The sequence below is a fragment of the Emydura macquarii genome, unplaced genomic scaffold (genome assembly GCF_026122565.2).
Source record: "Emydura macquarii macquarii isolate MOO-44397 ecotype Brisbane River unplaced genomic scaffold, CSIRO-AGI_Emac_v2 contig_3517, whole genome shotgun sequence".
NCBI classification, from domain to species: domain Eukaryota; kingdom Metazoa; phylum Chordata; order Testudines; family Chelidae; genus Emydura; species Emydura macquarii.
This window is the reverse complement of record NW_027133654.1, coordinates 4387732-4415390: the sequence shown is the minus strand read 5'-3', so window position 1 is coordinate 4415390 and position 27659 is coordinate 4387732. Positions and strand designations below refer to the sequence as shown.

General features: G+C 37.2%; 1 protein-coding gene across 4 annotated transcripts in view; it reads right to left on the bottom strand.

Annotated features, from left to right (window-relative positions):
- Positions 1 to 27659, bottom strand: part of ARID4B (AT-rich interaction domain 4B) — a 126909-nt gene that overhangs the window by 72800 nt on the left and 26450 nt on the right. For all 4 annotated transcript variants that reach the window (XM_067535979.1, XM_067535980.1, XM_067535981.1 and 1 more), the window contains exons 3-7: positions 21117 to 21227; positions 13618 to 13683; positions 11113 to 11203; positions 6757 to 6836; positions 3269 to 3360 (exon numbers count right to left, since the gene is read on the bottom strand). In XM_067535979.1, the coding sequence (XP_067392080.1) occupies positions 3269 to 3360; positions 6757 to 6836; positions 11113 to 11203; positions 13618 to 13683; positions 21117 to 21227 (440 nt within the window). The remainder of the gene's footprint in view (positions 1 to 3268; positions 3361 to 6756; positions 6837 to 11112; positions 11204 to 13617; positions 13684 to 21116; positions 21228 to 27659) is intronic.

Sequence of the window (27659 nt, the reverse complement as noted above, 5' to 3'; positions counted from 1 at the left end):
CTTTACAGGTAAAGAATCTTTATAGAGGAATAACTTGTGACATGACGTTCATGGATCAAATTCTTATTGAATATCTAAAGGCAAATTACCTTGGTTATCACATATGACATGAAATGACATGCAACACAACCTTAGGCCCCAATCCTGCAAATACTTAAGCATGTGATTGACATCACTACCCTAAGTAGTAAGGGTCAGGGCTGTGTTTGCAGGATCAAGGCCTGAGCCATAACAACAGGATTTCAAGGCAGATTGGTCAGATACTCAGCATACCTAAATAAATGCCCAGATAAAAATTAAATTAAAATGGAGTTACGGTGGAGAATACACATTAGTAATTTAGGGCAAGCAACATTAGAGGAATGTTGAATTATCCCAAAACAAATATTATTAACCTGGAAATTCAAAGCTAGTTACACTTAAAAGAAATGTAAAGATGTTACGATACCAAAATACATAGTCAATATACCCAAACAAACTTAACTGTATCTTGTTGTCACAGTATACAAAAACCTTATGATAATTAGAGGCAGTTAGATTAAATTAATTTTTAGAGACATTAAATTGTTCTCCTTCCACCCCCAACAGTGTTACTACAGTAGCCAGCTATGCTATGGGCAGCCTATTGCCTCAATCCCATTGAGAACAATGAGAGATAGCAGCCATTTTGAAAGAGGACAACTTTTTATGGAATTCTCTAAAGAAAAACATTTGTTAGACTCTGCTGAAAGAAAAATTTTCAGTAATGAAGAAGAATGGCAAAAAATGTCCATTTAACCTTAAAAAAATCCTTCAAACATAGCCTATGAAAAAGATTTTAGTGAGTTTTAGCTTTATGGGAAATTCATAGTCTCTGTCATGCCACCATTATTAAGATTACCTGGGACAATAACAAAAAAGATATGACATACGGTGCTACATTTTTTTAAATGACTTATTTTGAAAATTAATTTCAGTGAGCGAATCCAGCAGTGCTCATGCTACATGCAGGGAGTGAACTGAATCAGTTAGCCAGACATCAGAACAATCAAACATTTTTAAGGGTCCCAAGTTTCTCTTTAGGAATAGAGTTTCTTAGCAGAACTGAAATGAAGAAAAGGTCTGCCTTTGGGACTGATTCCCCACAAATCTTGTCCTTTGGAAATGTGTATTATTTGGATTGGCTGCTGGCAGAATGACTAGGCAAAGTTTTACAATTAAAATAGGCTGAGGATTTAATGGCTAGATAGATAGGAAAGATGCCTTTTTCTGTCACTTTTCAGTACAATTTTGCTATTTACTGATCTGTTCTCCAATGACTGAAGTGTGAGATGAGGTGAATAACTGGAGGATAAAAAAAAGTGATACATGTCTCAAATTTTCCCCCAATTATGTCTTTTCTTTCCCTTCCTTTATCATACTGTTATGAAATTTTTCCCAATTTTTTAAAAATAGGAATTGCATAAATTGATAATCTTTTTAAAGAAATCTTTCAGGCTGCTTCATAAGGCTTTGGAACCTCTTGTAGAAAGAGAAAGAGGAGACTGCACCCTCAATGTCTTTGTCAGTTCAGTCAGTATAGCGGAGGGAAAGCAAGTCTCTGCTGTGACCATGTCCTATACAGACAGAAAAACATCAGGGGAAAATAAGTTTTGAGCGAGAGAGAGACAGACAGACAGACAGATTGAAGAAAGTACATCAAACTGACTGCCACAACTCAGTTGGAGGCAAAAGGTGAAATGATCCAACACAAACTAATGTACTCAGGGTGAGGAACAATGGTTTGGGCTCAAGTGTAAATATACTGCTTCTGAAGTTAAATTTTAGTCACAGAGCCATCGCAAATATCACTGATGATGCTGGTGCAAACAAGAAAATAAACTAAAAAGACATGTCAATTTCAAGCTTTGTTAAGCCAAAGGAGGCTGCCTCAATGTGCCAAATACAAAAGAATAAAATGGATAACTCCGCCTCCAAAAAACATCACATTTAAGAATATTATGAACAAAGGAAGAGTTAAATATAAACACTATTTTTAAAAAATAACTACTTAAATGTCTTCTTACACACTTGTCAGAATGGAAATGACCATTGCATTCTTATGAAGTACATCTTTCTTAAGAAATAAATTTATTTCTAAAGACTTCATAGATGAGCAATTTTACTGTTTGAAAAAAACAGGCAGTCTAAAAAAGGAATCACAAGACCTTTTGAAATTCTAGACAAAACCTACTTCTACTGCATACAGTTATTTTTCCCCACTACAGCACGAAATGTTTTATTCTGCTTCCAAAAAGTAGGGTTTGCAGTAGAACCATATGGTCAATTCTGCAGTTTGATATCTTAAAATAAAAAAGATTTCTGAAAGAAATACATTTTTAAGAGGCACATAGAAGTACTATGGTAGCTTTTTTGGTTATGGTAATGTCTTCAGTCAGTTACTCTGGTGCAAAGCTGACGAATTACACAGAGCAAAATACTGAACATTACTTTGCAGATACTATGCAGGAGGTCCAATTACAATGCTAACAGCACAGGAATTTGTGTTCATTACAACTAGGTATCTTCTGATAACTGTGTTAATAACTTCTGCTCGCCATTGGGGCTATTAACACAAAAGACAGAGGAATTATTCAACAGAGCAATTGATCTACAGAAAATTACATTATGACCAGCAAGATGTTTGGTTCTGTGGAAATTTGGCCACCATATTCATAGCAGTTTATTCTTCAGTGTCACATTTGGTTGCAAATGTTGTACCCTTTACCCACGGGACTAGGATTCTGTAAAGAAATTCCCAAAAGACTGCTTCGAGACCCTAAAGGCTAACAAGACCTCCTGTTATCTAGAGAAAGCCTTTGCTCATACACAAACTTGTAACTGTTTGAAAAAGTTTTCAAACAGATAAAGCCCAACATTGTTTCAACAACTGTATTCAGAACCTATGCTAGTAAATTTGCCAGAGGGAAATCTATTGCATGGTTTTTGCTTTGTATGCTCTTTTCTTTCTTTTTTAAAATTAAATTAATGTCCACAATATACACTGAAACTGTGCTAGATGGAAAACACATCGAGCGCTTGTTGCAATTCTTGCAGTACAGCAATGCAGAGAACTTATTTCCTGACTTTCCCTTCAAGATTAGAATAATGTCACTTTTCACACAACTTGCCAAGTATCTTAATAATTTATAGAAATCTGAAATATACAAAAGCTGCTGGAATTAATGACAATACAGAAGGCAAATTAATGCAGAGCTCAAACTAATGATTGAAAAGATATTTCACTTACATATGATTAGATCTCCTTCCTCTGTTTGTTTTCTTTCCTATGACAGGAGTACCAAAATGTTCAGGATTGGTGAGTGGGAGCTGATCTAATGTCTGTTGGTAAGACCATTAAACTCATTAACACACAAGTCAATCATTTTTCAAGAGTTTACACCAAGTCTATGTTTGTAGATACTTTAAAAAATGTATTTTTTGTAAATGGAAAGTCTCCCAATTGACAATACACTTACAGCAGAGATAGCACTGTTTTAAAAACAATAGTCTTGTCATTTAGAAATTAATATTTCACAGCAACAGATTTCTGCCACAAGCCCATTCACACATACACCATGAAGGCCCTGTTCTGAGATATCATCAGTAAAGGGGAACTAAAACTCAGGCGGAAGGACTGATGTAGTGGCATCAGATATTCCCTTCCCACTGCTAGATGATGCACATTCAGCTTCTGAAGCACCCTTAGACCCACATCCCTATTATAAGTCTAAGGGAAATGGACACAGGTCCCTCATGTAGTAAAAACTGAAATTAGCAAGGCAGCTCAATAGAGACTGGCAAAGCCAAAAGAAATTAATTTTCTTATCAATTAATGACAAAATATTGCACAAGTGAGTTTTTGCAAGGGTAAAGAACAGAGTCTGGCAAGAACAATATGCTCCTCAAAGATTCAAAAACAGATATATTTAGGAAGGGGGTACTGTCTGGGAAGGCTGAGAGAGCATGATATCTTAATTTAGGTCTCTTCAGCTAGAGGGTTAAAAAAAGAAGGATTTCACAAACCTCCAACATCTTACACAGCAGGCCTTTCAAATGGCCAGTCCTATGGAGAAGTCATTCTCTGTTATCACTCACAACTGTAAGTAATTGGTTATTAGGGCACCTAGTGCTTTTCCTATGGGCACCTTTTATTGTTATTTAAATGCATGTTGACAGTTAAGGGGCCAACTGCATCTCAAAGCCCTTCTAGTCCTTCTCAAGTACACCCTCAAGTAGCATGCCCTGTGTCTTGCACCTCATTCTGGATGGAACTATGCCCAGAGTGGTTGGTTGCATCAGTCCCCCTTTTCCCAACTGTGTTAACGCAACAGGCCCAACAGCAGTTGATACCTGTAAACTCTTTCACTCCTGGGGTCTAGGAGCTGATTAAAATGATTCAAGAACACATCTTCAAAAGAAAGGTTTTGTATTCCTTCCCCAATGGTACAAAGCACATAGATTAAAGGGTAAAAACAAAAAAAGACATATCCATGGGTCTTCTCTTCTGTGCCTTAGCAAAAGAGCGGTCATCAGGTTTGGGGCTGAGGAGTCACTATTCATGGCAATAAACCTGATTTGTGTTTGAATTTTTCTTGGGATGCCCCTTATCTAGGCCATTATTATATCTTTCCTGCTTGGTTCACTTAACAACTCCTTTTGATTTAACTCCATAGCAAGTAACCTCCTCCCCCCCTCCCTCTCTCTCTCTCTCTCACACACACACACACACACACACACACACACGCATTATATTCATAAAAATAGGAGATATTTCCCCCCAGTTAGTTGCACAATAAACAAATGTCACCAGATTACACTTCAAGAGGTGTGAAAGCTCTCTTTGTCTTACCATTCTCAATGCTATGCGAATTTCAAAATATGAAGAGTCCACTAGATTCTCTTAAAGAAAATATTCTGTAGGTCAGGCTGAACTCAATACAGCTGATGAAGCCCAGCTTTTTCAAATAAAAAAGCAAACATTTGTCTGTGACTGTGATGGAAGTTGCATATATACCCTGCACAGAATGATGGGCAGTGGCAGAATTAAAACCCTAGCTCAGAACAAGAGAACAGCAACTTGGCATAATTCTAAGGCTATGTCTACACTACAAATTACTTCAGTATAACTTGTGTCACGCAAGGGTGTGAATCCACATTCGTGAATGACATGAGTTATACCGACCTAACCGGTATAGGCAGTGCTATGTCGATGGGAGAGCATCTCTCTCCAACATAGCTACCACCTCTCATGGAGGCAGGAGTTATTAAGCCAACAGGAGGGCTCTCTCCCATCGGCTTAGGGCATCTTCATCAGAAGCGTTACAGCGGCACAGCTGTAAATGATGTAGTGTAAACATAACCTAAGTGCTGAAGAAAGTAGAAGTGCAATTTTAACTTCCAATTAGTGGAACTGCAGAGTAAGCACCTCAGTGACAGCGAGGGAACTGGAAATCAATGATTTTTGGCAAAACATCAAGTGCTCAGATACCTGAAAAGAAAGGGACTGGAGAAATGAAAAGTAGGAGTGGTTACCTTAATATTAGGTTTCTGTGAATCAAATACAATAATCTGGAGTGATGGACATTTTTGTTCAGATAGCTGGGAGGTAGATTAACCTATTTAATAATCTTGGCCAAAATTTTCAAACCTGAATTCCTAAAGTTAGGCTCCTAAATGCATATTTAACAAATATAAGCAGTCCGAAGTTCAGAAGTATTGAGCACCTACAAATCACAAAATTCAACAGGAGCAGCAGGTGTTCATCATCTTTGAAAATTGGGCCACTTATAAATTAAATCCATATTTAGGTACTTAGGAGCTTAATATTAGGCCCATACACTTGGAATTTTTAGTGAGAGCCACTGAGCACCTTAACAAAAGCACAGTAAAAAGCCTAATTCAGAACACAGCAACACACTCAACTGAGTATAACACAAAAATAATTTTCCTACGGAGCAGAAAGCTTCCTCAAACAGCTCTTTGATAACTTAACACATTCACATATTTGGTCCATCTGCCTGTCTATCTGTTCAGACCGTCTTGTGTAATATGCAGAAATAAAAGTTTGATTTAACATTGTAATTCTTTAGAAAACTGTTGCAAGCGTTTGTATATTTTAAAATTAATTAGTCTGCAGACTAGAACATCAAACAAATATGAAAAGATTTTTTATTTTTGGAGGGGTAAACAGGTGACAACAGGCTATTATCTATCTAGAACAACAGCACATCGATCTATCTGAGATTTCAAATTTATTAGTTATTACAACATTTACAAATTAAATATGGTCATTTGCATCAGCTCCCATAAAAATGTAATTATGTGAGAAGATACAAATCACAACTTGTGTCATGCACTACATTGCAGTATCTTTTTTCAATCAATGCTTACAGATAAAGTTAAGAAAAATATTTATAGTAAAAATAATTCAGCAATAAATACCACAACAGAACCCCATTACACAAAGAATAAATAAGAAGTGTTAGTTGTAATGGGCAACTTTTAATTTAGCCAAGTCACTCTCAAATCTTATTTCTGGTTGTAAAGGAATGAGCTAGATTTTGCTAATTATATTTTGCATAGTCACCATTTTAGCAGTATTAACATATGTAGCCTCTGAAAGTCTGAGGCACTAATAAAACTAATGAAATTGGGATGAAAGGTATTTTCTGATTTATTTTTAAATACAAACAGTTCTGGAATTAAGATGTGTTCATTCTGATACCAATCACTTACCTCACTTTCAGCAAAATGTCTTTCTCCTTTCAGGCAAAGAGAAGAGCGTCTAAGAGTCTTTTCATCCCCATCATCAAATACTATCACCAGGGGAAAAAAAGAAATGCAGATTATTAGTTAATTAACTTAAAAAAAATACTTGGCCTGTATTTTCCTGCTATAGAAATATCCTCTCCTCAGGTCCCTCAATATTCTTCCTGTATGAAATCCAATACTCTCTATGATGGGGAATACAGAACCACTCTTTCTGACTCGGACACCCCCCAGCCAAGTTTCATCACTAAAAGGGAGCACCAAACTAGATGGTGTACTATACTTTTCTATAGTTCTAGGAGAGGATTGAGATCAATTATTACTATTTGTGTAGTTAGGCTGTAACTTGCAACATGCGTTTCCTCCCTAGTCTAAGTAAAGTTGAAAGCAGTCAATAAACACAGCTGCGTCTTCTTATGTAACCAGGCCCTTTTATCAGGGCAGGTCTGCCCCTCTCCACAATGCAAGCAGATTACAACAGGCTCCACAGTATGACCAAAGCTTGGTGGGCACCTGCATTATATACCCTGGACAGTTAAAATAAACACAGTATACAGAGTTTAACTAATTTGTTTATCTCCTGCCCAACCCCTGGCTGACATCATCTTAATAATAGAGAACATCTTTCTGTCCTTTTGTTAAGACATATAACAACATGAAGTCCTCAAAAAAAGAATGTCTTCTCTAGCCAAAAAGCTTGTGTGATCTGTAGAAAGCAGATGCTAGCTCTGCCACACTTGCATATTTCTCTCCTTTTCCTCAATGTAACACCTTCAAAATACACCAGCAGGGCAGCCTTTCCTGTTTTCTATCAGACAGAAGTACACCAGTGTATTGCATTTAAAGGAACTAACCTGAAACTGAAAATTTCAAAGGAAACCAAGAGGGCAAGGTTTCAGGGAAAGTCACTGAAATGCAAATCAGCTACTCCAAGATCTTAGAGAAAGGATAAGCTTGCCCATCAGCAGGCTTTTTCTTGAAGATGTAGAACTTTATGCAAAAGCTCTGGACATCAAGTAAGCCAGGTGTCTGTACATACTCAAATGATGTTACAAAGATCAGAAATGTTAAGGGTGTGACTTAGTCCTTGTCCATACACCAACAGTACTGTACTGCTTTAACTATATGCTGGTATAGTTAAAATGTAAAATGGTACCAACCTCACATCCTAACAGTGTGGGCAATTACCAGTATATAAAGGTGTCTTACATTACTATAGCAAAGGGAATAACCTATACTGCCTATACTGGCAAAAGGCATCTTTGTTACAATAGTATAGTATAGTACAGTATAGTATACCTGGACCCAAGCTAGGAGTTGTAGTGATTATTTTTGTAAGAAAAAATCATACCCACAATCAAACTAGTTTGAGTGGTTCAAAATCTGAGTGTAGGCAATTCCTTATCCATACAAAAGCAAGGAAGGTTGACATGCCTTTAAACGAGCCCCACCGTACCTAGATATTATAAAGCATATAGTTTTCAAGGGGCCCCAAATGGATGATTCTATAAAGACTTAGAGATTAATTCAGTTTGTGGCTCAAATGTGTAAAAATTTGCTGTATAACTGTTTCCGTGTTTACTGTTTGCCAAGTGAAGCTTTCAGTAGAGAATTTTGTGAGCAACATCACTTTTTGAATTACAACGAGAGTTCTGTAGCACTTTAAGGACTTAACAAATTTAATTTCAGCAGGCATAAGCTTTTGGTACCCTACCAACTGCATCTGAGGAAGTGAGCTGAAGCGCACGAAAGCTTATGCCTGCTGAAATTAAATTTGTTAGTCTTTAAAGTGCTACAGAACTCTCGTTCTTTTTGCTGTATACAGATTAAGACGGCTACCCCTCTGGAACTTTTTGAATTAGTGATAAGTCACCTACTGCTTCATGATGTGTGCTAATATAAATTTAGCCAAACTTGCTGAATAAGGAAACTGACCATTCTGGGATCTAGTAGGGACACCTAGCTCTCCCAGACTTCCACAGATACCAATACTTCCAAAGCTACTTTCAATCCTGCTTCCATTCACCCACCTGATAAAAGTATATTCCTAATCTTCTGCTGCTAAGAATGTCACTTAACTCCAGAACTGCACTAGACATGACAGAGATGGGCAGCTGTGTTACTAACTTTCACTGATCCCACAAGATGGACATCATCCTATCTGGTAAGCATAGTATCTTCAGTCACATCTCCAGGTCAGCTCTCTCTTCCCTTCTTTATTTCCACCTCCCCCCCCCCCTTTTTTTTTTTCCAGGCTCAATTTTTGACAGCTGCACACTTAACTTTGAATCTCAACTTCAACTCCTTGTGCTAATTGCCTCCACAATTTAGCCTGCATCTATTTCTACATCGCTCACTTTTGGTGAGCTGCTGATTTCATCTATTTGTCACATCTCATGTTACAATTCCATCCAAATTTCAGGCTATTCAGAAGTCTGCAGTACAACTTTTTATTTACAATTGTGACCATGTACAATTAGCATATTAAACAGTCACAATTGCTAGTATTTTTTTACCCATAAACGATGTGCATGAATGAAATGTTAGATCCCCACAGAAACACTAGTTTACGTGAAGGGGGAGACTGCCTAACAAGTGGAGCCTTCTCCTCCAAAAAATTGCCAAATGGGGAGTCAGTCTCCCCCTAATCTCGTTGTATTAAGGAGCTCAAGGGGAGGGGACAAGATTCTCAGTAATAATAATTAAAAAAAACTTAATTGGTGCTTTCTATTTTCCCATCCATGGGGCTTTGTTAAGGAGTGTGTTGGTTCCTGAGACCTGAAAAATTAGTTTTGTATGTACTGTACTCTTCTATGGTAGAACCAACTTTCATAGACAGATTGACATGCAATGGAAACAGCACTGAAAAGCCAGGGCCATTTGAACAGGGCCTACAGAAAGCAAGCTTTGCTAGGTAACTTGGACTAAGTCATCAGAAAAAAATGTTTAAGGCTTGATTAAGATTATGGGAAAAACTAAAGGAAGAGTCAACATTTTTATGTGCTTGTTCACAGGAGCTATGATAGCTTTTAACTTTGTTCTAACTAGGGGGAAATAAATACTGTAAATTGTTACTGCAATTGTTGTAATACTTAAATCACCATGAGTTATTTCTAACTACTGTCAAAAGCAGGTACAATATAGCAGTGGTTCTCCAACTTATTTGATCACCACCTCTCCCCCTTCTTTGTGTCTGGAGTAGTTTATGCACCCCCCTCCTGCCACACAAGCACAGATACCAATATGTCTGGCAAGGGTGCTTCACTTGAATCAGTTTCGTCTTTGTTCTTCATTTGTTTGTTTTTTTTCTGTTGTAGGAATGAGCCAACAATCCATTATAATAAGAGCAAAAGCAAAACTGTGATTGTGGTCCATGCTTACAATTAAATGTGCATACTGCTTCGTAGCGAACTAATTAATGTACAGAGGGCAATGGCTTTGTATAATGCTATGCAAGCTTAACAGAAATCTCAAAATGCATAGCACTATCTGAGGACCTCATATATCTGGAGGAATTTGCTAATTATTCATTGCTGTGGGTAAAATGTGCGCAGTAAGTTTTTCCCCCAAATCTTCTCATTCCCCCTACTCCCCCTCCCCCCTGAATATGTTCCGTGCTCCCCAGTTTGAGAACCTCTGCAATATAGCATATCAGATATTCTAGACCAGCAGTTCTCAAACAAGGACCTAATATACCATATCTAAAACTAAAATATTTAGTGTACCACCTCCACAATTTCCATCAGTGTAGTTAGACTGGATTCTTATTCTGAGTAAACCAACATATCTACCACAGTTTAAGAACTGTTTTTCTAGACTATTAAAACCTGTATATCTTGTTTGGTAACTCATTTTTGAGAGTGAATCTCTTTAAATACGAGACATCTCAACTTCAAATAACTTTGTCTACTGGTTTAGTATTTGCCTATTTGCTATTTTAAGTACTCAAGTATGTAATTTTTTATGGCGCTAATCCTGCAAAGATTTATGCATTTATGCTTAACTTTACACAATTCCATCAACGCCAAATAGAGCTACCTGCAGTATATAAAGTGTGAGTTTGAGTCTGTCCATATGCTAGTATCAAATCATCTCAACAAAAGGGTCCAGCATGGGGAACACTGTTAAACAATTGTTTCTACAAATACAAAGTCTTATTTTTTTATTAAGTACTTCCCAGAGAGAATATTCTCTAAATATATTAATAGCCCAAAAGCATTTTCCCAAATTTAAAACAGATGAGGTGGTGCTAATCTTTGGACGAGTGGTAATGTTTTTCTGAGTGTACTTTCTGGTTTGAGGAGAGTTGTTCATTTCTCTTACCTACAGTATACCAACTTGCATCTGTTAATTTGTTGATGACAGCTTCCTGGTAAGTTCCATCTGGATTCTTTACTTCTACAACAGATCCTACCTAAAATAATACAAAAGGTACTTAACTTTTGAGAACTTTCAAACAGATAATTCATCTGAATTAGGACTGTAAAAAGCTTTTAAATCAGCAAATCTTAATTAGGATAAGATGCTAAAAATACTTTGCTTAAAATAGATACAACCTTGTATTCATCAGGTGCACTGAATTTCTACAGTTTTACCCAGTTAAATATATATTTCCTTTTACCTTTGCTTGAAATTATATTTGTAAATTTGTTACTTTATTCTTCAAAACCAATCCAGATAACTGAATATGGTTCATTCTTTGCTGCCAGGAGGTGGGGAACAAGAACTGATTTGAAGTGATGTAATTCTCTTGTATAACAACTTGCCAGTTGAAATCCAGCTGATTTTTTCCCCAAAGCAACAGTGACTAAAACTAGAACCAATAAAACTTCTTAGCTTCAAGCCAGTAAGTCTATCAGGTGTGCACTGTGTGCTCACATCCCCTTCACCTCCAGAGGAAAGATGCAATATGAAGATTAAGAGACCAAGAGTATTGTAAGTCTATTCTCCCCCCTAGCCTTTGTTAAAGACAAATCATGCCAACCATTTTTGATTTGCAGCTTCCTTCAATACTGTCCCTCTACTACTCGTGCCTTCTGCCCACTTTCCCCCCACCTTTTTCTAACCTACCTGCTTCAGTGTTTTGTTGAACACAGGAAGGGAGGTGTAGGCCCTATGGGGTAGAGGTAAAAAGCAGTCTTTCCTTACAGCATATAAGCTACACTTAATTGAAAAATCTGAGCCAGGAGGATCTTCTTAACGAAAAGCTGTCACTAAAGGCTTCCAGAGGAAGATTATCTAATTATTTGAATTGGTGTGTGAACATAAAGTCCATATAAACTGGCTTACACTGAAATATTAAAGTTGAAAGAATGTGACTAATATGTATTTTATATTTTGACAAATTCCTGTACTTAAACTTGGGCAAGTGGTCATATTTGTACCTCTTACAAAAGTACCATCCCTAAAACATAAGTTTATTCTCCCAATACTATAAAAATCATTACTTCTAGTAACAATTGAGTCAACTGACTCAATAAAACAGTCAACAAGACCTATTTATTTATATTCCTTGCCTGTAGTGTGGAAGTACTTAATGTGTCCTGTTCTACTGTTCAGTTTTTAAAAATTCAACTGAACAATGTGTCATATTCACCTAGGAGTACTGGCTTGGATCCTCTTGCAAGATTGGTAACCAGTATGTGATCCTTGGTGAGCCGTTCATTTGATTATTTGTTTCTGCATCATCTTTAGCCAGGAAGCTAGCTAGTTTGCTGACATCCAGCTACTAAATGGTATCTGAGATTTTTTCCATTGTTTAAAAACTCTCTAGCCTTGTGGAATGTCAATTCTCAATTTGGCTCAGTATGTGTGCATAAAGTTTCAACAAAAGTTAGGCGTAAGCATGTTAGTCTTAGTTCTCACCATACTGCCAGGACCCAATCACATAAAGAATTGTGAATAAACATGATTTACTTTCATAATCTAGAGAGCATTTTGAGCTGACCTAAACAAAGTTGATATAGATACTAAAATCTGTAAAGACAGGTTTTAACAAGAGCAAATGCCTGTGGATACTAAAATCAGTTTTACATTGACTTAACTTAACATCTCTTGATCTGGTAGAGAATAAACTTAAATCAACATAAAAAAGGGTTAATTTAAAAAAAAAAATTTTAAGTGTCTACACAGTCATTTGCACCCGTTTAACAACAGAAGTTTAAATAGACAGACTACTGCAACTTTGTTTGGACAAGGTTTCTGTAAAGCATGAAGTGCGGATTTACTGGGTGTGGCTCTAAGATTTTTCCAGGGAAACGGACATCCCTCATGTTCTTAACGAGCCCAATAAAAAAGAAAACTGGGTGTGTGATTTGACAATTATTCCACTTCTGGTAAGAGGGCACCAAGACTTCTGCAAACTGGTCAAAAAAGATCTTGTGACCAAGCACTGAAACTGGGAACCAGGTGTTTCCCCCCCATTCTGGCAGGGTAGAAATCTTAAATGAATCTGCTATAACCACTTAATATTCAGAGTGATGGTCAGTTCCTTGTTAATTTTCTCCTTGTAGTTAGCAAGGAAACTGCTAAACACATTACCTTTACATCTTGTCACTCTAACTGGGCCGTGCTGGGTTTCACTCTTTGCAATGGGCAATGGAATGGGTTTATGTCATGGCAGGACTATGTCCAGACTAGCCACAGATTTCCATATCACAGCCTACACATCTAAGAACTCTTTAAATTCTTATCTCTGTAGAAAGACTTCTATCTGGCTAATCAGTATTCCCAAAAAGGAAAAAAGGGTAACTTCAAATATGCATAACTATCAAGACATTTTGATAACAAATGACTTTGAATTCTACTGAAATATAAAAAATGTATTACCTTTAATGGGCCCTTTATGTGGTCATCCTGCACTTCCACTGTTGAAGAATCATGTTTAAATGTTACCTAGAAAATATAATTCAACTAAGAATCACTTGATACAGTTGAGCAGCATAAGTACATGAAAGCGTAAGTACTCCTTTTTCTCTAATTCTCATCAATCAATCTCTAGTAGCTATTCAATTGGCTGAAGCTTTGTCACTCTGTTTTACAAGATAACTTTAAACACTTCCAAGAAGTTATTTTGTAAGTGACCTTCATGCAAAGCAGCACAGTAAAAAAAACTTTGCATAAAAATTTTAACTGATGCAATCCAAATTAGTTGATCAGTCAAATAAAAGGATAAAGTCAACATATTAAGACCCAAAACATACTCCTTAAAGAAATGGTTCTATTTACATTTATAACTTTTTAAAAAATTAGCTTTAAATTGTGAACCTGGCCTCAGTTGTGGTTTTACAATTTTTTTTCACTCTCCATTGTTGAGTGAAAGACACATGTAAAACACAGGAAACTATGCGGAGAAGTGGTAAAAGTGGCAAAATGCTGTCAAATGCACAAATGAACAACCTGAACAAGTATTCTCTAGCCTCCCAGCTGGTGATTTTAAGTGTTACTTTCAACAGGTAAACTTTCAAATGGGTGTTAAGTTGTCATTGTACCTTTAAAGATAAATCCCATGCAGACTTCTTGGAGGATTGTTTGGGGGTATGGCAACACTTTCTTCTATGCATGCATTCATACATTGCTCATGTGAGAAAGTCTTAGGTAAGCTAAAGTTATCCTTTTTTTTTTTTTTTTGGTGGGGCAGGGAATCATGAGTAGTGCAGTTTTCTTAACTGCAAACACTTAAACGTCTAAATAGACTTTATGAAGCACAGAAATGTATAGTTCATGTTAATCAAACTACTTTATACTATGACTCTTCATGTTGAGTGCCAATGGTGTGGTACACTGACACTAAGCACCCCTGTATTCACACCATGCATTCTATTGTAATAATCTTTAATACAAAATGTCTTGAGGTATCATTTAAAAACTAATAATTCCCTGATCATTAATATTCTTGCATAAAGTACGTACGTTGTGGGTATTAAGAGTTACGGATATATGCTAGAATTGACTGAAGTGTGTTTAAACCATAAGAAGGAGTTGGTAAACAGGTCTGCACTAAACAAAGAAATGTTTTTTCCCACCTGGGAGTTATTTCCAAAATACTCTGAAAGACAATGAGAATGTATTTACAGATTGCATGAATACACCCATCAAACTAAGAAGGGATGGAGGCAAACCTCACACTAACAAATGGGGCATGGTGTCTACATGCAGTAGGAGAGAAAAGCTTGGTCTGGGTTTTACCTTTCAAAGAACATGTTGTAAAGATTTACTGGTCTATAAAGACGGGCTGAACTTCAACTGATAAGCAACTGAATCAGCAGACTGTGCACTTTTATAATAAAGTAACATTGTATATAATATAGAGAGTGTGGTCTCTTCTGACAGCCTATGACATGCTGGTGATTAACACTGTGAATTGTATATATTAACACCACATAAAGAATTATGATTAGTCATTGATATTAGGTTACACAGTCTGCCTGGACAGGAGAGAAGGCAGCTATTTACCTGTCTCCTATGTAAATTAAGCATGGTGGCATAAAACCATTTACCTACAGGAGATGGGAAACACACAAGAAGGAAAAAACAGCATAAGGGCATCCTGCCTCTTGAAAAAGTCATTTAACTTTGGAAGATAAGAAAAGATCGAAGCCATCTTTGGCATCTATCACCAAACAGACACATGGGAAGAGAGTTCTTGGGACCTGGGAAAGATGGCCCTTCAACCAAAGGGGAGTGGAAGTCTTTGGAACTGAATAGAGGGGAGAAACCTGTATAGACAAAGATCTTTTCACCTAGAAAGACAAAAAAGATACTTGTACTTTTGTGAAACTTCTGACAGAGAAAGTCAGCCATGGCTAGGAATAAGGAAGACTGGAGAGAGAAGCCATCTTGCACAAAGCCTGTATCTTGCTAGATTAAGTTTTCGACTTTTAGATGCACATTTGCACTTTATTGTGCTTTTAACCCTTTCTAACTTTATTCCTTTTACATGGCATCACTTAAACTATCTCCTATTGTTAATTTTTATTTTTACTATAAATCAACTCAGTGCACTATTTAAATGAAAGGGTGTATTTACCCCAATTAAGAAAATGAGTTGTGATGTGCTTTTGTGTCTTTAGAGAAATAATATGGTTCATTTGTTCCTCTACACTGTTCAGGGGAGGGCTGGACATGGCAGTTCACATGGTTTTGGACAAATCTGGAACTGGAGGTGTGCGGGGATCACCTGGTGGTTGTAACCAAGACTGGTGGAAACCAGAGTGGGGCTACAGACAGGCTGCTCAAGTCAGAACAGCTGAACCTGGGCAGTCTAGCACACAGACACTCAGTGTGACCTGCGTACTCTCAGCATATGCGCAGTGTGCCCAGCCATTTGACAGCATCATCATCAGCCAGATGGAAAGCCAGTAATCTCCTGTTGAACGTCAGTGGGCACTTATCAAGGATATGCGACATAGCATGAAGATGACGGCTTCTACATTGTGGGTCATTAAAGAAACCTCATTTGAAGAGATTAGTCACACAATTGCTCTGTCCTATTCAAAATAGGTTCAAGGATGACCACAGGTGCCTTGCAGATCAAAACCTGGTGGGCAGAGGGTTGGGTCAGTAACAAAAGAGGGATTAACAACTGTTGTTGCTGACCACTTGTTACAGCAAGCAGATTCTACCACCGTGTCCTGTGGTGGCATAACTGACCTAGGCATAAAGGGTGCCTAGAAGACAGGCAAAATGGCAGGTGGTTGAAGAGGTCTGAGTACAGAAGCAAGTCACTGTTCTCTCTGATTTTGACCAGAAGCATGATGGAGGCCCTGTCCCAGCAAATATGGGGCATGCTAGTAGGCTGGTTGTGAGCATCCCAGGCTGAAAGCTACTGCAGCAAAGACTTGAGAGGCACCTAGGGTTGCATGGGAAGTAATGACACAACCACATACTGGTCTAAATTTGTACCCCATCTCACATACCCTGCACCCCTTATCTCATATACCCACTGCACTTTGTGTAAAAATGGAAATATTCTGACACAGGTAGCTTTCTTTAAGACTAATTCTTAACCCCATATTTGTAAAGCTTGGAGAAACTCAGGTATTATAGTTTCTGTACAATTATGAATGATCGGGTGGATCCCTTGTCCTTTAGCATGCAAGTTGCCTAGTTTTGGGTGTTGCCGTTTAGTTATCTATATACATAACATTGTGTTTGCGTTTTTTATAATTCAGTGCTGATATACTGACAATTAATGGTCAAGGAACTCAAAATGCAGGAGTCCTTGTGTCTATTGCCAACAAACTAGTTAAAGATAAACCCACCCCTTGCAGAGATTTTTGCAGAAAAATCTAACTTTTAAGTTTCTAGCATTTATGCAGAGAAGAAAATTACTTAAGCCAATGGTGTGAAAAGTCTGTAGCTCAACAAGCTGGAAAAATAGCTCAAAGTATGAGCTGCCCTCATTCACCTTAATTAGGCACTAACTGAAGACTAATCAAGATTATTTACATGTCATAACTATTTAAAAAACAATCACTAAAATATTCAACTAACATGCTTAATTTTGGGTGCAGCAGTTTATATTGGAGATAGGGTGACGGGGGGAGAACTGCCATATTTGCTAGATTAAACTAAATTCATGCCCATCACTGGCTGGCAGCTGGGTGGTGGGGAAAGGGGATATGAACCACCATGCCTGTTCCAAAAGCCTCTGCTTCCTGAGCCACAAAACTTTACTGCCTCCTACACCTTTTAGAAATCCAAACTGCTCCAAATCTCAGCTGCCTCCCACTGCAATTTCTAGAATACAGTTACACTATTACAAAATTCTGTAACACCTGTAAGAGTTGGGGGGGAGGGGGGTGTAAAAGTGAGACATTCCAAAAATAACTTCAATATCACTAACAAGAAATAATGAACTATTTGCTTTAATATTTAATTCAGTTTACTGACAACTGGAAGCTGATACAGAAATCATGGTTCTTTGCTGAAGAACTTAAATTATGTTAAATTTTTGTGTCTTCTATATAGGAATAAATGGTAGTACAACTGCCTCTAGAAATACACCACTAAGTTAAATGGGGGAGAGGAGGAAAGAACAGCTTAAGCTTCTTATTATATACTTCTAGCCCTGAAAAGCCTGTTGCTACATTCCTACATGAATTACGTAAAATAGATCATGCTGATGCCATTTAAATAGATTCTCCAAGTTAAAATTCATGTTATAAAGATAATTTTGACTTCCCTGGTAACAAAAGTAGAATTGCTTAACATGAAGGCTCACTTAGTGTGATAGGAGAAAGGAACAGAGGCTACAAACATTTGGAGGAAGGGAAACATGCAGCAAACAAGCTACCAAAAAATTCAGAAACAGTCAGCACTGTAATGAAAAATTCTCATATGGCCATGTCAGATGAAAATGTTGAAAAATCAAGAGTGTGCCAGAAAGGGTTGAATAACTTTTGGGAAAATTAAGGATCACTGTTGGATTAAATAACTTTTTTAATTCCTTAATTGTTGAACATCTCAAACTTAAAATAGACTTAGAAATGTCACTGTTTTATTTTAGTCTATTTTAACTTCTTGTATTGCAGTAGCAGTTAGAAGCCTCAAATTGTCCTTGATTGCACAAACGTGTAGTGAAGAAACAGTCACTGCCCCAAGGAGTTCACAATCATGGTAGCTCAGACCATATAGATAAGTTAGTATCGCCTATTTATAGTACGTTTTTAGTCCATTTCATTTTCAGGTTTTATGTACTAGCACAGTGTAGCAGTGGTTGAGTTGCAGGCAGTGTAACGCATATAAAGCTACCTTTCAGTGGAAGTGGCTATTTAACAAGGATGGTTGGAAGCCTTACAGAAACTGCAAGTCAAGATTTTTGTTTTACATGTAATACAATTTCTGTACTTAAATAATTATACTTAATAGTTTTAAATGGTGCTGGTAAAGAAATAACCCAGCAAATGCCATTTAAAAATAAGACTACTGGAATGAAAAACATAAGAAGCCTTTAAACAAGTTTAAAAATATATATCAACCTATAAAGTGATCTGTAACTATCATTCCATTGTGTTAATCGTACAAAAACTAAATGAATGGAGTTTAGGCTTTCCCAAAGGATCTTAAGGAGACGGTAGTTCACGGGGGCAGGGCAGTATTCTTCCTTATGATGTAGGCAGAACTGATCAGACCACATGTGCAGGCTTCAGCAACTCCCCACAGGTTAAAGTGCAGTAGATGACTGTATAGATGGTTCAAATGGAGTTACTTTTACATAGCAGCTTATCACATTCACGAGACAGTTGGAGAAGATGGAGTTGCTTCACCCTATCGCATCCTTTGGTCCTGCTATATGACTGCACCAGTCACAATCAGGTACACCAACATCTCAGATTAACTAAACTGTAGTTTATTACCCCTTGTGTTAAATTCTGCCTCAGCCTACATGAATCTAACCCTATCCCTTATTAGACCCTATCCCATATTAAGGTGTCCTTGAGTTCTTGTATAAAACGGTTTTATTAAGATTTTGACGGGGGCAGGTGGTAGATGTTTTCAGATGTTAACAGAACAAGATAGAGGCAACAAAGGCGTGTTCTCCAACTTCTAGGAGATGCTTCAGGTAATCTTCAGGCCATAAAATCCTTTATGATAACCTTTTATGGAATATCTTCATAACTCAGTCTAGTGGATCTCACTTGTATCCCACCTGCATCGCCTTTCCTGTGTCTCAATATCATTTCATACAGATCAATAAGGCATAAGTCAACACTTTCCACCCACTGTTTGTTCATACTGAAATCCAATTCCTTTCCCAGAATGTCGAAGATACTCTAAAAATGCTAACTTTGAAATAAATAAGGTCAAAATATATTGAATGCTTAGGGACCTTGGCAAAGTCACATAACACAGATTTCAGTAAGCTGCCGGGGAAATTCTTAAACTGTTCATGTTGCAACAACTTCCTGAACTGTTCTGTTAGTATATTTCATTAAAGCTTTTTTTTTTTTTTTTTTAAAAAAAACATACCCTACATTTTGGTACAAATGTTAGCTGTGTGCCATTTATAGCAGAAACAAGATTAGAGCCTAAGGTACTGGCTGTCTGTACAGAACTAAATCATACAATTGGAGTCAAACACTTCATGATCCAAGTCAGCAATAGCAGGAAGCAGCAAAGTGCTCACTACAATAAAGATGAAAACTTACTTTGGTGTTTCACTTATTCTAACCATGCAACTCAATAGAGATTTCTAGCAGGGATCAAGAGCACTTATGGAAAAACTCAATACTGTAATATTATGCTCTTAGATTTCAGCTGAGCTACAGTGGCAAAAAACATTTTTTTGAAGATCCTTTATTCAAGAAAGTTTTGCCACAGTAGCTCAGATGCAATTTAGCAACAGATAGTATTACAGGACTGAGTTTTTCTTAACTCTTGATCCCTACCCTCCTAGCTTAGTCTACTGGATTTTTCATAGGCATGGATAAGAAAAACTGAGAAAGCACTTTCCTAGTACAATTATCCAAACACACCAACTTAGATCTATAATAGACTTAACTGCTCACGACAAGTTGCCCTATATGCTTCTAGTTGTATTTTAACAGGTTTGCAATCATCTTTAAAACTATACCTGGTATTCCCTCTTTACAACATGCAGCTAGACTGTATCTGCTTTATTCTGATTGATTCAGCTCTCAACTGGTCACTTAGAGATCAGGAAGGAAATCCTGTCCACCTCTAAATATCATTTAGCAGTTATCTAGATGCTTCATCTGAAGATAGAGGCTTCCCCTTTCTCTGAAGCAGTAGTCACTGCTGGATGGCAAAGTCCTGTATTCCTTAAAAGCACTGCCTTAAACCTACTTTTAAAAGTCTAATTATGGAAAAATAAGTTTGTACAATGAATTACATCTTAATATCTTAAAGTTGCCTATATGAATAGTTAGCACATGGCACGTTGGAATGTAAAAGCATGCGTTTTAAACTGGAAGTCGATTAAAACACATCAGGGAACTTTTACTAAGCATCAACAAGATCCACACAGACCTCTATGGTGAGGCAGACTAGTATGAGGCAAATTTACGTCCCAAGTTACCACACACTAACTGTTTGCTTAGACAAGTCCCAAGCCTATGACTGTACGACAAGCCTGTGGCTTTAGGAAAACCAAAGCAAGAGCAGCTGAAGGCACAGCCTGAGGAAAAGAAACAGGCAAGATGCTCCTGAAGGGATGGTTAAAAGCCAAACCCTTTTTCAATGCCAGTTAATATGGAAGAGGACTTGAATAACGGACGTGACCAAACCCCTTGAGAGTATCTACATGTTATGGCATGCAGAATATCTGTGAATTTTTCTGAAAAATTAACAGGAAAACTACATACCTTGACTTTGACGAGTCTTTTTGCTGTCTTGATCTTGGCCTCACAGAAGGCTCCTCTATATTTAGCACTCACATCAGTGCCCACTGTCAAATACGGAGGCTCATCAATGGCCTGGAAGAGAGAGGAACACAAGCAGCCTTTAATCTCCCAAATACTTCCATGACAAGCAGTCCTCTAACACAAGATGGTTGACATTACAGCTATAACAGAGACATAATGGCTGTAATTGGGGAAGGGAGGGGACCCCCTCCAGCAGTGGGAAGCTTGGTGTTGCTGGAGCAGTGCTCTCAGTAGGTCAGGTGGTAGTCTGTTTTAAGTTTGTCAAGTGTGCCCCAGAGTCTGTGATGAGTGCTCTTATGTAGTTAGTAAAAATCTAAATTAAAAGAATACCCCCCTTCAATTTATTGCAAATACTGATACTTTAAAAAGATTGTGGGGATGTTGACAGCCTCTTTATGCCCTCAAACTTTCCTAACTTAAAAGGTAAATATCAGAATATTAAGATTAATTTATGAAAAGGTTGTAGGTCTCATCTGAGACTACATGGTTACCTTGCTTGAACTTATCTGATGAGAACAGATAGGCAGATACTGCTATTGACATCAGCTTTTGCTACATTAGTTAGATGGCCACTCAGTATATTCCAGTGGAAGATCTTGGGAACATCTGAATACCATACCTAATCTAACTTCTCGGAGCAAGATGTACAAAGATCTTTCTTCTACTGATCCCGAGAAAAGAACCTTAACTTAAAAAATAAATTCCTAGTGTGCTGGGAATGAATCAGACTGAAGCCCTCGTCTTTGGGGACTGGAAGAGTACCTTTAGCACTTAAACCATAATACATAACACATTCTATATATTCAGTAAGTGCTTTAATTTAAGGATATGCTGAATTCTTCATACACAAGTGGATGAATCCCTGCTTCAAATGAAAAAGTCAATTCAATCTTATCTACAGAACCTTGAGGGGCACTTTATACCTGGTCTCTGATATAGTATAACATACTTTTTTGTTCAATGCCTAATACGCTCACTAAATCAATATTCATTCCTTAAGCCACTCACTACTTAAAACAGATATTTTATGGCACTGATTAGTCTCAAAACTTCCTCTTAAACAGACACATTATTTCAAACATGTGTCCTGAACACATTCTGTACACTTAATTCTCCATATTCCAAGCCTTTCCTTTATATAAACTGGATTTCCTATCAAAAGTACCTGTTTCTGAGATCCTGACACCAATAAAATTTTATCCCAGATTTTCTCTTAAGTCACCTTCATTTTAACCAGTCACAAAAAGTTTTCTTGCATGCTTATGGGCTGGCTAGTTGCTTCACAATCTTGAAAGCTCACCTTCTAGCTTTTGCTAGTCAGGGATTCAGGCCTTGAGTCACCACTGAGATCAGTATTGTTGCTGAAGATTAGTTAGCATGTGTACAGAACTTTATGCATAGAAAGCACTATAAGTGTTAAATATTGTGTACCCACTGCTGACAGATAAACATATAACTTGTTTACAGGAACCAGCAGATGTATAATTGCTGAAGACTTATTCTGGTAAGCATTATTTCCCTTCATAACCCTATGCAAAATAACCTTACTGAAGGAATATTATTGAGAAAGACTGCTATCACCATAACTAAGGCCAATTCACCCCCATGCAGTTCTCGAGGAAGAAAGGAGTGCCACTTCCACAGCATGCTCACTTGCTTCCTCGCTAACCACAGACTCCTCTGTGCTGTGCATAGATCTGAACAAGAGCAAGGATAGAGATCAGAAGCTGGTGGGGATCTGGTTCCTTCTCCTCAACCATCAAATTCAAAGGGGAAGCTTGCCCAAATTACTGCAGACTATCTACAGCAGTGGTTTTCAACCTGTGGTCTACAGACCCCAGTGAGTACACAGACTATGGATAAGGGGTCCATGAAAGGTTGTCATTACCATAGAATAGTGTTTTACAACCTGGGATCCGCAGACTATGTCTAAGATATCCAAAGGGGTCCATATCTTTATTTGAATTATTTTAGGGGGCCGAAAATGAACAAAGGTTGAAAACCACTGATCTACAGTAACTTTTCCTGTTTCCCATGGCATTTCAAATCCTTCCCACCTCTACCCCAGGAAGTGTTTTCAGGAATAGCTGTAGCAACATATGACAGCTGCTGCAAGAGTCATGCTTTCCAGGGGGCAGTGTAAAATATCAGGGACCATTGTGTGAAGCCTGAGTCACCCGGAATCTGACTCCTGCTAGAAGAGTTAAAGGGAAACCCAGCTGATCTTTCCAGGTTTACATACTCACATATAGGAAAGACTTCTGTGTGAAATATGCTATGTTCGCTGAATAAGTAATTATAAATGTTTCTGACAATGACTGTGACCAGATAGGAATGTGGAGTTATTTTTCTCAGTGTGGACCTGATAATCCAACTTCCCCAAAGTAATAGCAGGACACCTTGATGCACCTCTGTGACAGAATGGAAGTCTATTTAAATAAATGAGAAATGGTTCCAAAGTTTGTTTGTTAAAACTAAGGTACTTGAGGAATACGAGGCTTATTAAAAAATCATTACAAGCTATCAAATTAAATAAATCAGTTCTATGATAACAATGTATTAAATAACAACACAATTGCCACCGGCCTTGAGAAATGTTATAACAAATGACCTATTAAAAGTTTTGTCACTTTAAGAAGAGATGTCTGATGGGGGGGGCCTGAAACTGGAAGCTGTCTGCTAGAAGTTTCTAACTCACTGACTGAAATCAGAGTATGGCTGCTGCAGCAGGAAACACCTACATTTTCTGTCTGGGATCAGTGAGAAATCCAGGGACTGCATTAGATTAAATACGGATTGTACTTAAACTAAATTTGCCCTCTTAAGGAGATTGATGGGCAAAGCTGCAGGCAAGCCTTTTCATGATTGATGGCTGGTTGAGAGTAACTTATCGAGCACAGGGCCTGTGCCTGCTGGAGCTGTGCTTTTAATATGCCATCAGATCTGTGCTTGTAGATACAATAGGACCAATAACACTGAATTTATTATTATTTTGCTAATAAAGGACTGGAGAATGCACAACTCCTCAGGGATTATCTTTCTGTGCTAAAATGTACATTGTGCTGTAGGTAGTTATTTCTTCCTGTTGCTCGTCAGTGCCACTCTTCCATATCTGGGCTAACTGAAAATCAGCGTCAGCCAAACAAACTAATTAGAGTAACCAAGAAAGTGAGGTGCATGAAGACTAACTAAAAGAGGCACTGCACACATTGTCTCAGAAAGAAATCAGATGTAGGAATCCAGACAAAGCAGAGTGAATGATTACTGCAGGACTACATATATCAGCAAGTTAAAAACTTCCTATATCATGTCTTGTACATCACCATAGTGGGACTGGCATGTACAATACAACCAACATAATTTAAGGCAATATAAACAAACCTGGAGTAATTTTGCAACTATGGTATTCTTTGAGTCTCAATACTTCATTTCTTTTACAAAAAAAACTTACCAGAATTTTTAAAAAATGACCTATTTTAAAATAAAATGAGAAACTAATGACCAAGAAGAAAACAGAAGTGTTACCCACTAGGCTTTCTAGAACATTACAGCTTAATCTACTGCTTAATTTTTTGTTAATTGAAATAGGAAGACTAGCTTCTTTGCTGTTTTAGCTTACCACTAGTTCCTCAAATTTAAATGAACTATTATGTAGTCTATTTGAAGAAAACAGTCTCTCTACATATAAGGGAGTGGTTACTGCTATTAAAGCAAGTTTACCACTTAAATGAAAGCTGTTTCTAGGTGACCAGTCAGCAATTTCCACCAATTCAGTAGCTGAATTTTCTTTGGCAGCCAACAATACTTTTGGAGTGATTCAGCTTCAGCCTTTAAACTGATTATGCTTTGTAGGATTGATAGTTCAATGCCCCTACCATAGAAGAATCTCTCTCTCTTATAGTTAGATATCAACTCAGCACTGTAGTTCTGATCTTTCATATGAGATGAGGAGATAAAGATTTGAAAACACTTCAGAACAAACAGCAACACTTAAAAATAATATTTGAAGAACAAAAATAAGTGATACTTTGTTCTTATATAGCTTCTTTTGGGATAGTTAATGAGGTCAGTTCTTGTTAACTAGGTGGGATGAAATCATCCCTACACCTTCTCACACACTTGTGCTGTATCATTGAATCTGAATGACTCTAAAGCCTGTGGCATGTCATATAGTAACTAATATTACTTCTGTATGTTGCCTTTTATTCAGAAGGATTCCCAAGAGCTTTATTATAATCAGCTAAATTATATAATTTATATTCTAATCTGTGTTCCTCATTGTACCCCAGACTTAACCTGTGGCACTTCTACACACCACACAGAATGTTCTAAGCAAGCCACAAATAATCAAGATTTAAACATTAAACCAACAAATGTAGCAGACATGATCAGTAGGAAAGTTTTAAAGGTAATGTGCAAAGGGAGGGGAGAATTGGAAATTCTTTTACTTTTTATATAAAGGAGGACTGAAAGTCTTGGTTTTGGTTTTTTAACATTAGAAATTCAGGTCCTATCTAGCCTGGAACTGTATGATGACTGGACAACGCAGTGAAATGATTTTATAAGAGCCAAAAGAATGGAAGTTGAGCTGTTGAAAAGGGCAAGATTTTTGGTCAGCATGTTTAAAACCCTTTAGGGTTTAACACCTTTTTAAGTTCAATAATTTTTTCAGAGCATGAAGGATTCAAACACCATCTCCCCTTCAACTAAAGTGTTATAACTCACAAATATACCAAGATCTCCAAACTGGTCCTCAAAGTTTAAAAAAGAAAAAAAGGACTAAGTTTGACGTGCCTGATTTTCTTCTAAAGTCAAAATCAAGCAGAAAAGACTGCTTTCCCCAATAACTTTTTTTTTAATTAACTAAAATACTTTACAGATCACCTTTAAGAGGGAACCAGTTAAGCCTTCTTATGTTCCACACGTCCTCCAGGATTTAAGGGGGAGGTACCGCTGCTGCAGCTGAGTTGAGACTTGCTGCACTACCTATTCACCAAATTTTAGCATGTCTTAGTCCCTTCACTCCGAATCTGAGTGTTTAAAAAAAAAATGAATAGGTTTTGGGCCTCTGCTTTCCACAAGGGAAAGAGCAAGACACGAGGAGCAAAAGTCAACTGTGCAATCCCTGCCACCATCTCAAGCAGTCACTGAATCCCCAACTAAATCAGACCTTTCAATTCTCCAAATGAATAAAAATGTTAAACGTTACAGGGAGTCCATCATTTTATATCAGATTCAGATCTCTACCCCCCCCTGGTAAATTTGTTTTGTTATGCAACAGACTACTTAAGGTATTCACATAGACTACAAAATGTAATTTAATTTTATTGAGACTCATTAGAATGTAAGCATGATCTATTCAGTCTCAACCACTGGTTCTTCAGAGATGGCCAATTATTTAGCTATTTTGACTCTATGCTGCAGAAGTCATGCAACTGAGTCTGATTAGTTTGAGATGACTTGGGACTATTGAACAGGGTGATAAATAAAGGCTATTGCCTATGAAAAACAGATGTTCAAGCTTCTTTTGCATAACACCTTTAAACCCAAACAACAATTTAATCCAGTGATTTCTATCTTAACCCCTTACATCTAGCTCAGTATTTGTAGAGTATAATTTCACTTCTAACACACAAAAGACATTACTACTTGTATTACTGCAAGTTACAGTTGGTTTCACATTTGAACTGCTAATATACTACCACTTGTCTTCAACTACCTAGCACAGAGACCAAATCTGTCTTATTCTTCCTCATAAAACAAATCGTTGCTCTCCAAATAAAACTTCAATCTTCTCACTGTTACCACATAACCAAGTGTCCACAAATGTCCAAATCTCTCTAACATTAGCAATTGACAAGGCTTAAAGTACTGCTTTGAAGAATTTTAAGACAGACCAGCTTATGAGGGGAATACTTGCTTCATTTTTTTTAATCAATAAAGTTAGCTAAGCACAACTACAGTAAGCTCCATGCAAGAGATCTCTTCACAAAGTGTGAGGATGAGAACTACTAATCTTGAAGGACAAGGTGACCAGAAACAATCAATTCACTAACTACAGACTATACTTCCTCTGTTTAATAAATGATTTTGAAATAAAAACATTAATAAATTGCAGCACATTAAGGTAGTCTTATTTAACTAATAACCATTTTAAAATGCTGTTTGTGCATTTAACTGAATTTCATTTCCAATTCAGGTGCAGCACGACACAAATAAGTTAATGCTAATAAATAAGGAATGTATCATTTTTACCACACTAAAAAAATGCAAAAATTAAGAATCTGAACAAACATATTAAGCTATACAATTGCTTAAAGTATGTGGCATATCATGCTGGCTAGCAAAAAAATACCAAACTTAGTGTAAAGGCTATATTTTGTTGCACAACATGTTTTAATGGTTACACCAATAATGAGAATCAACCTTTCTTTAGGAAAGCACCTAAAGTACAAATGCAAAACAAGATTAAAAGTGTTATTT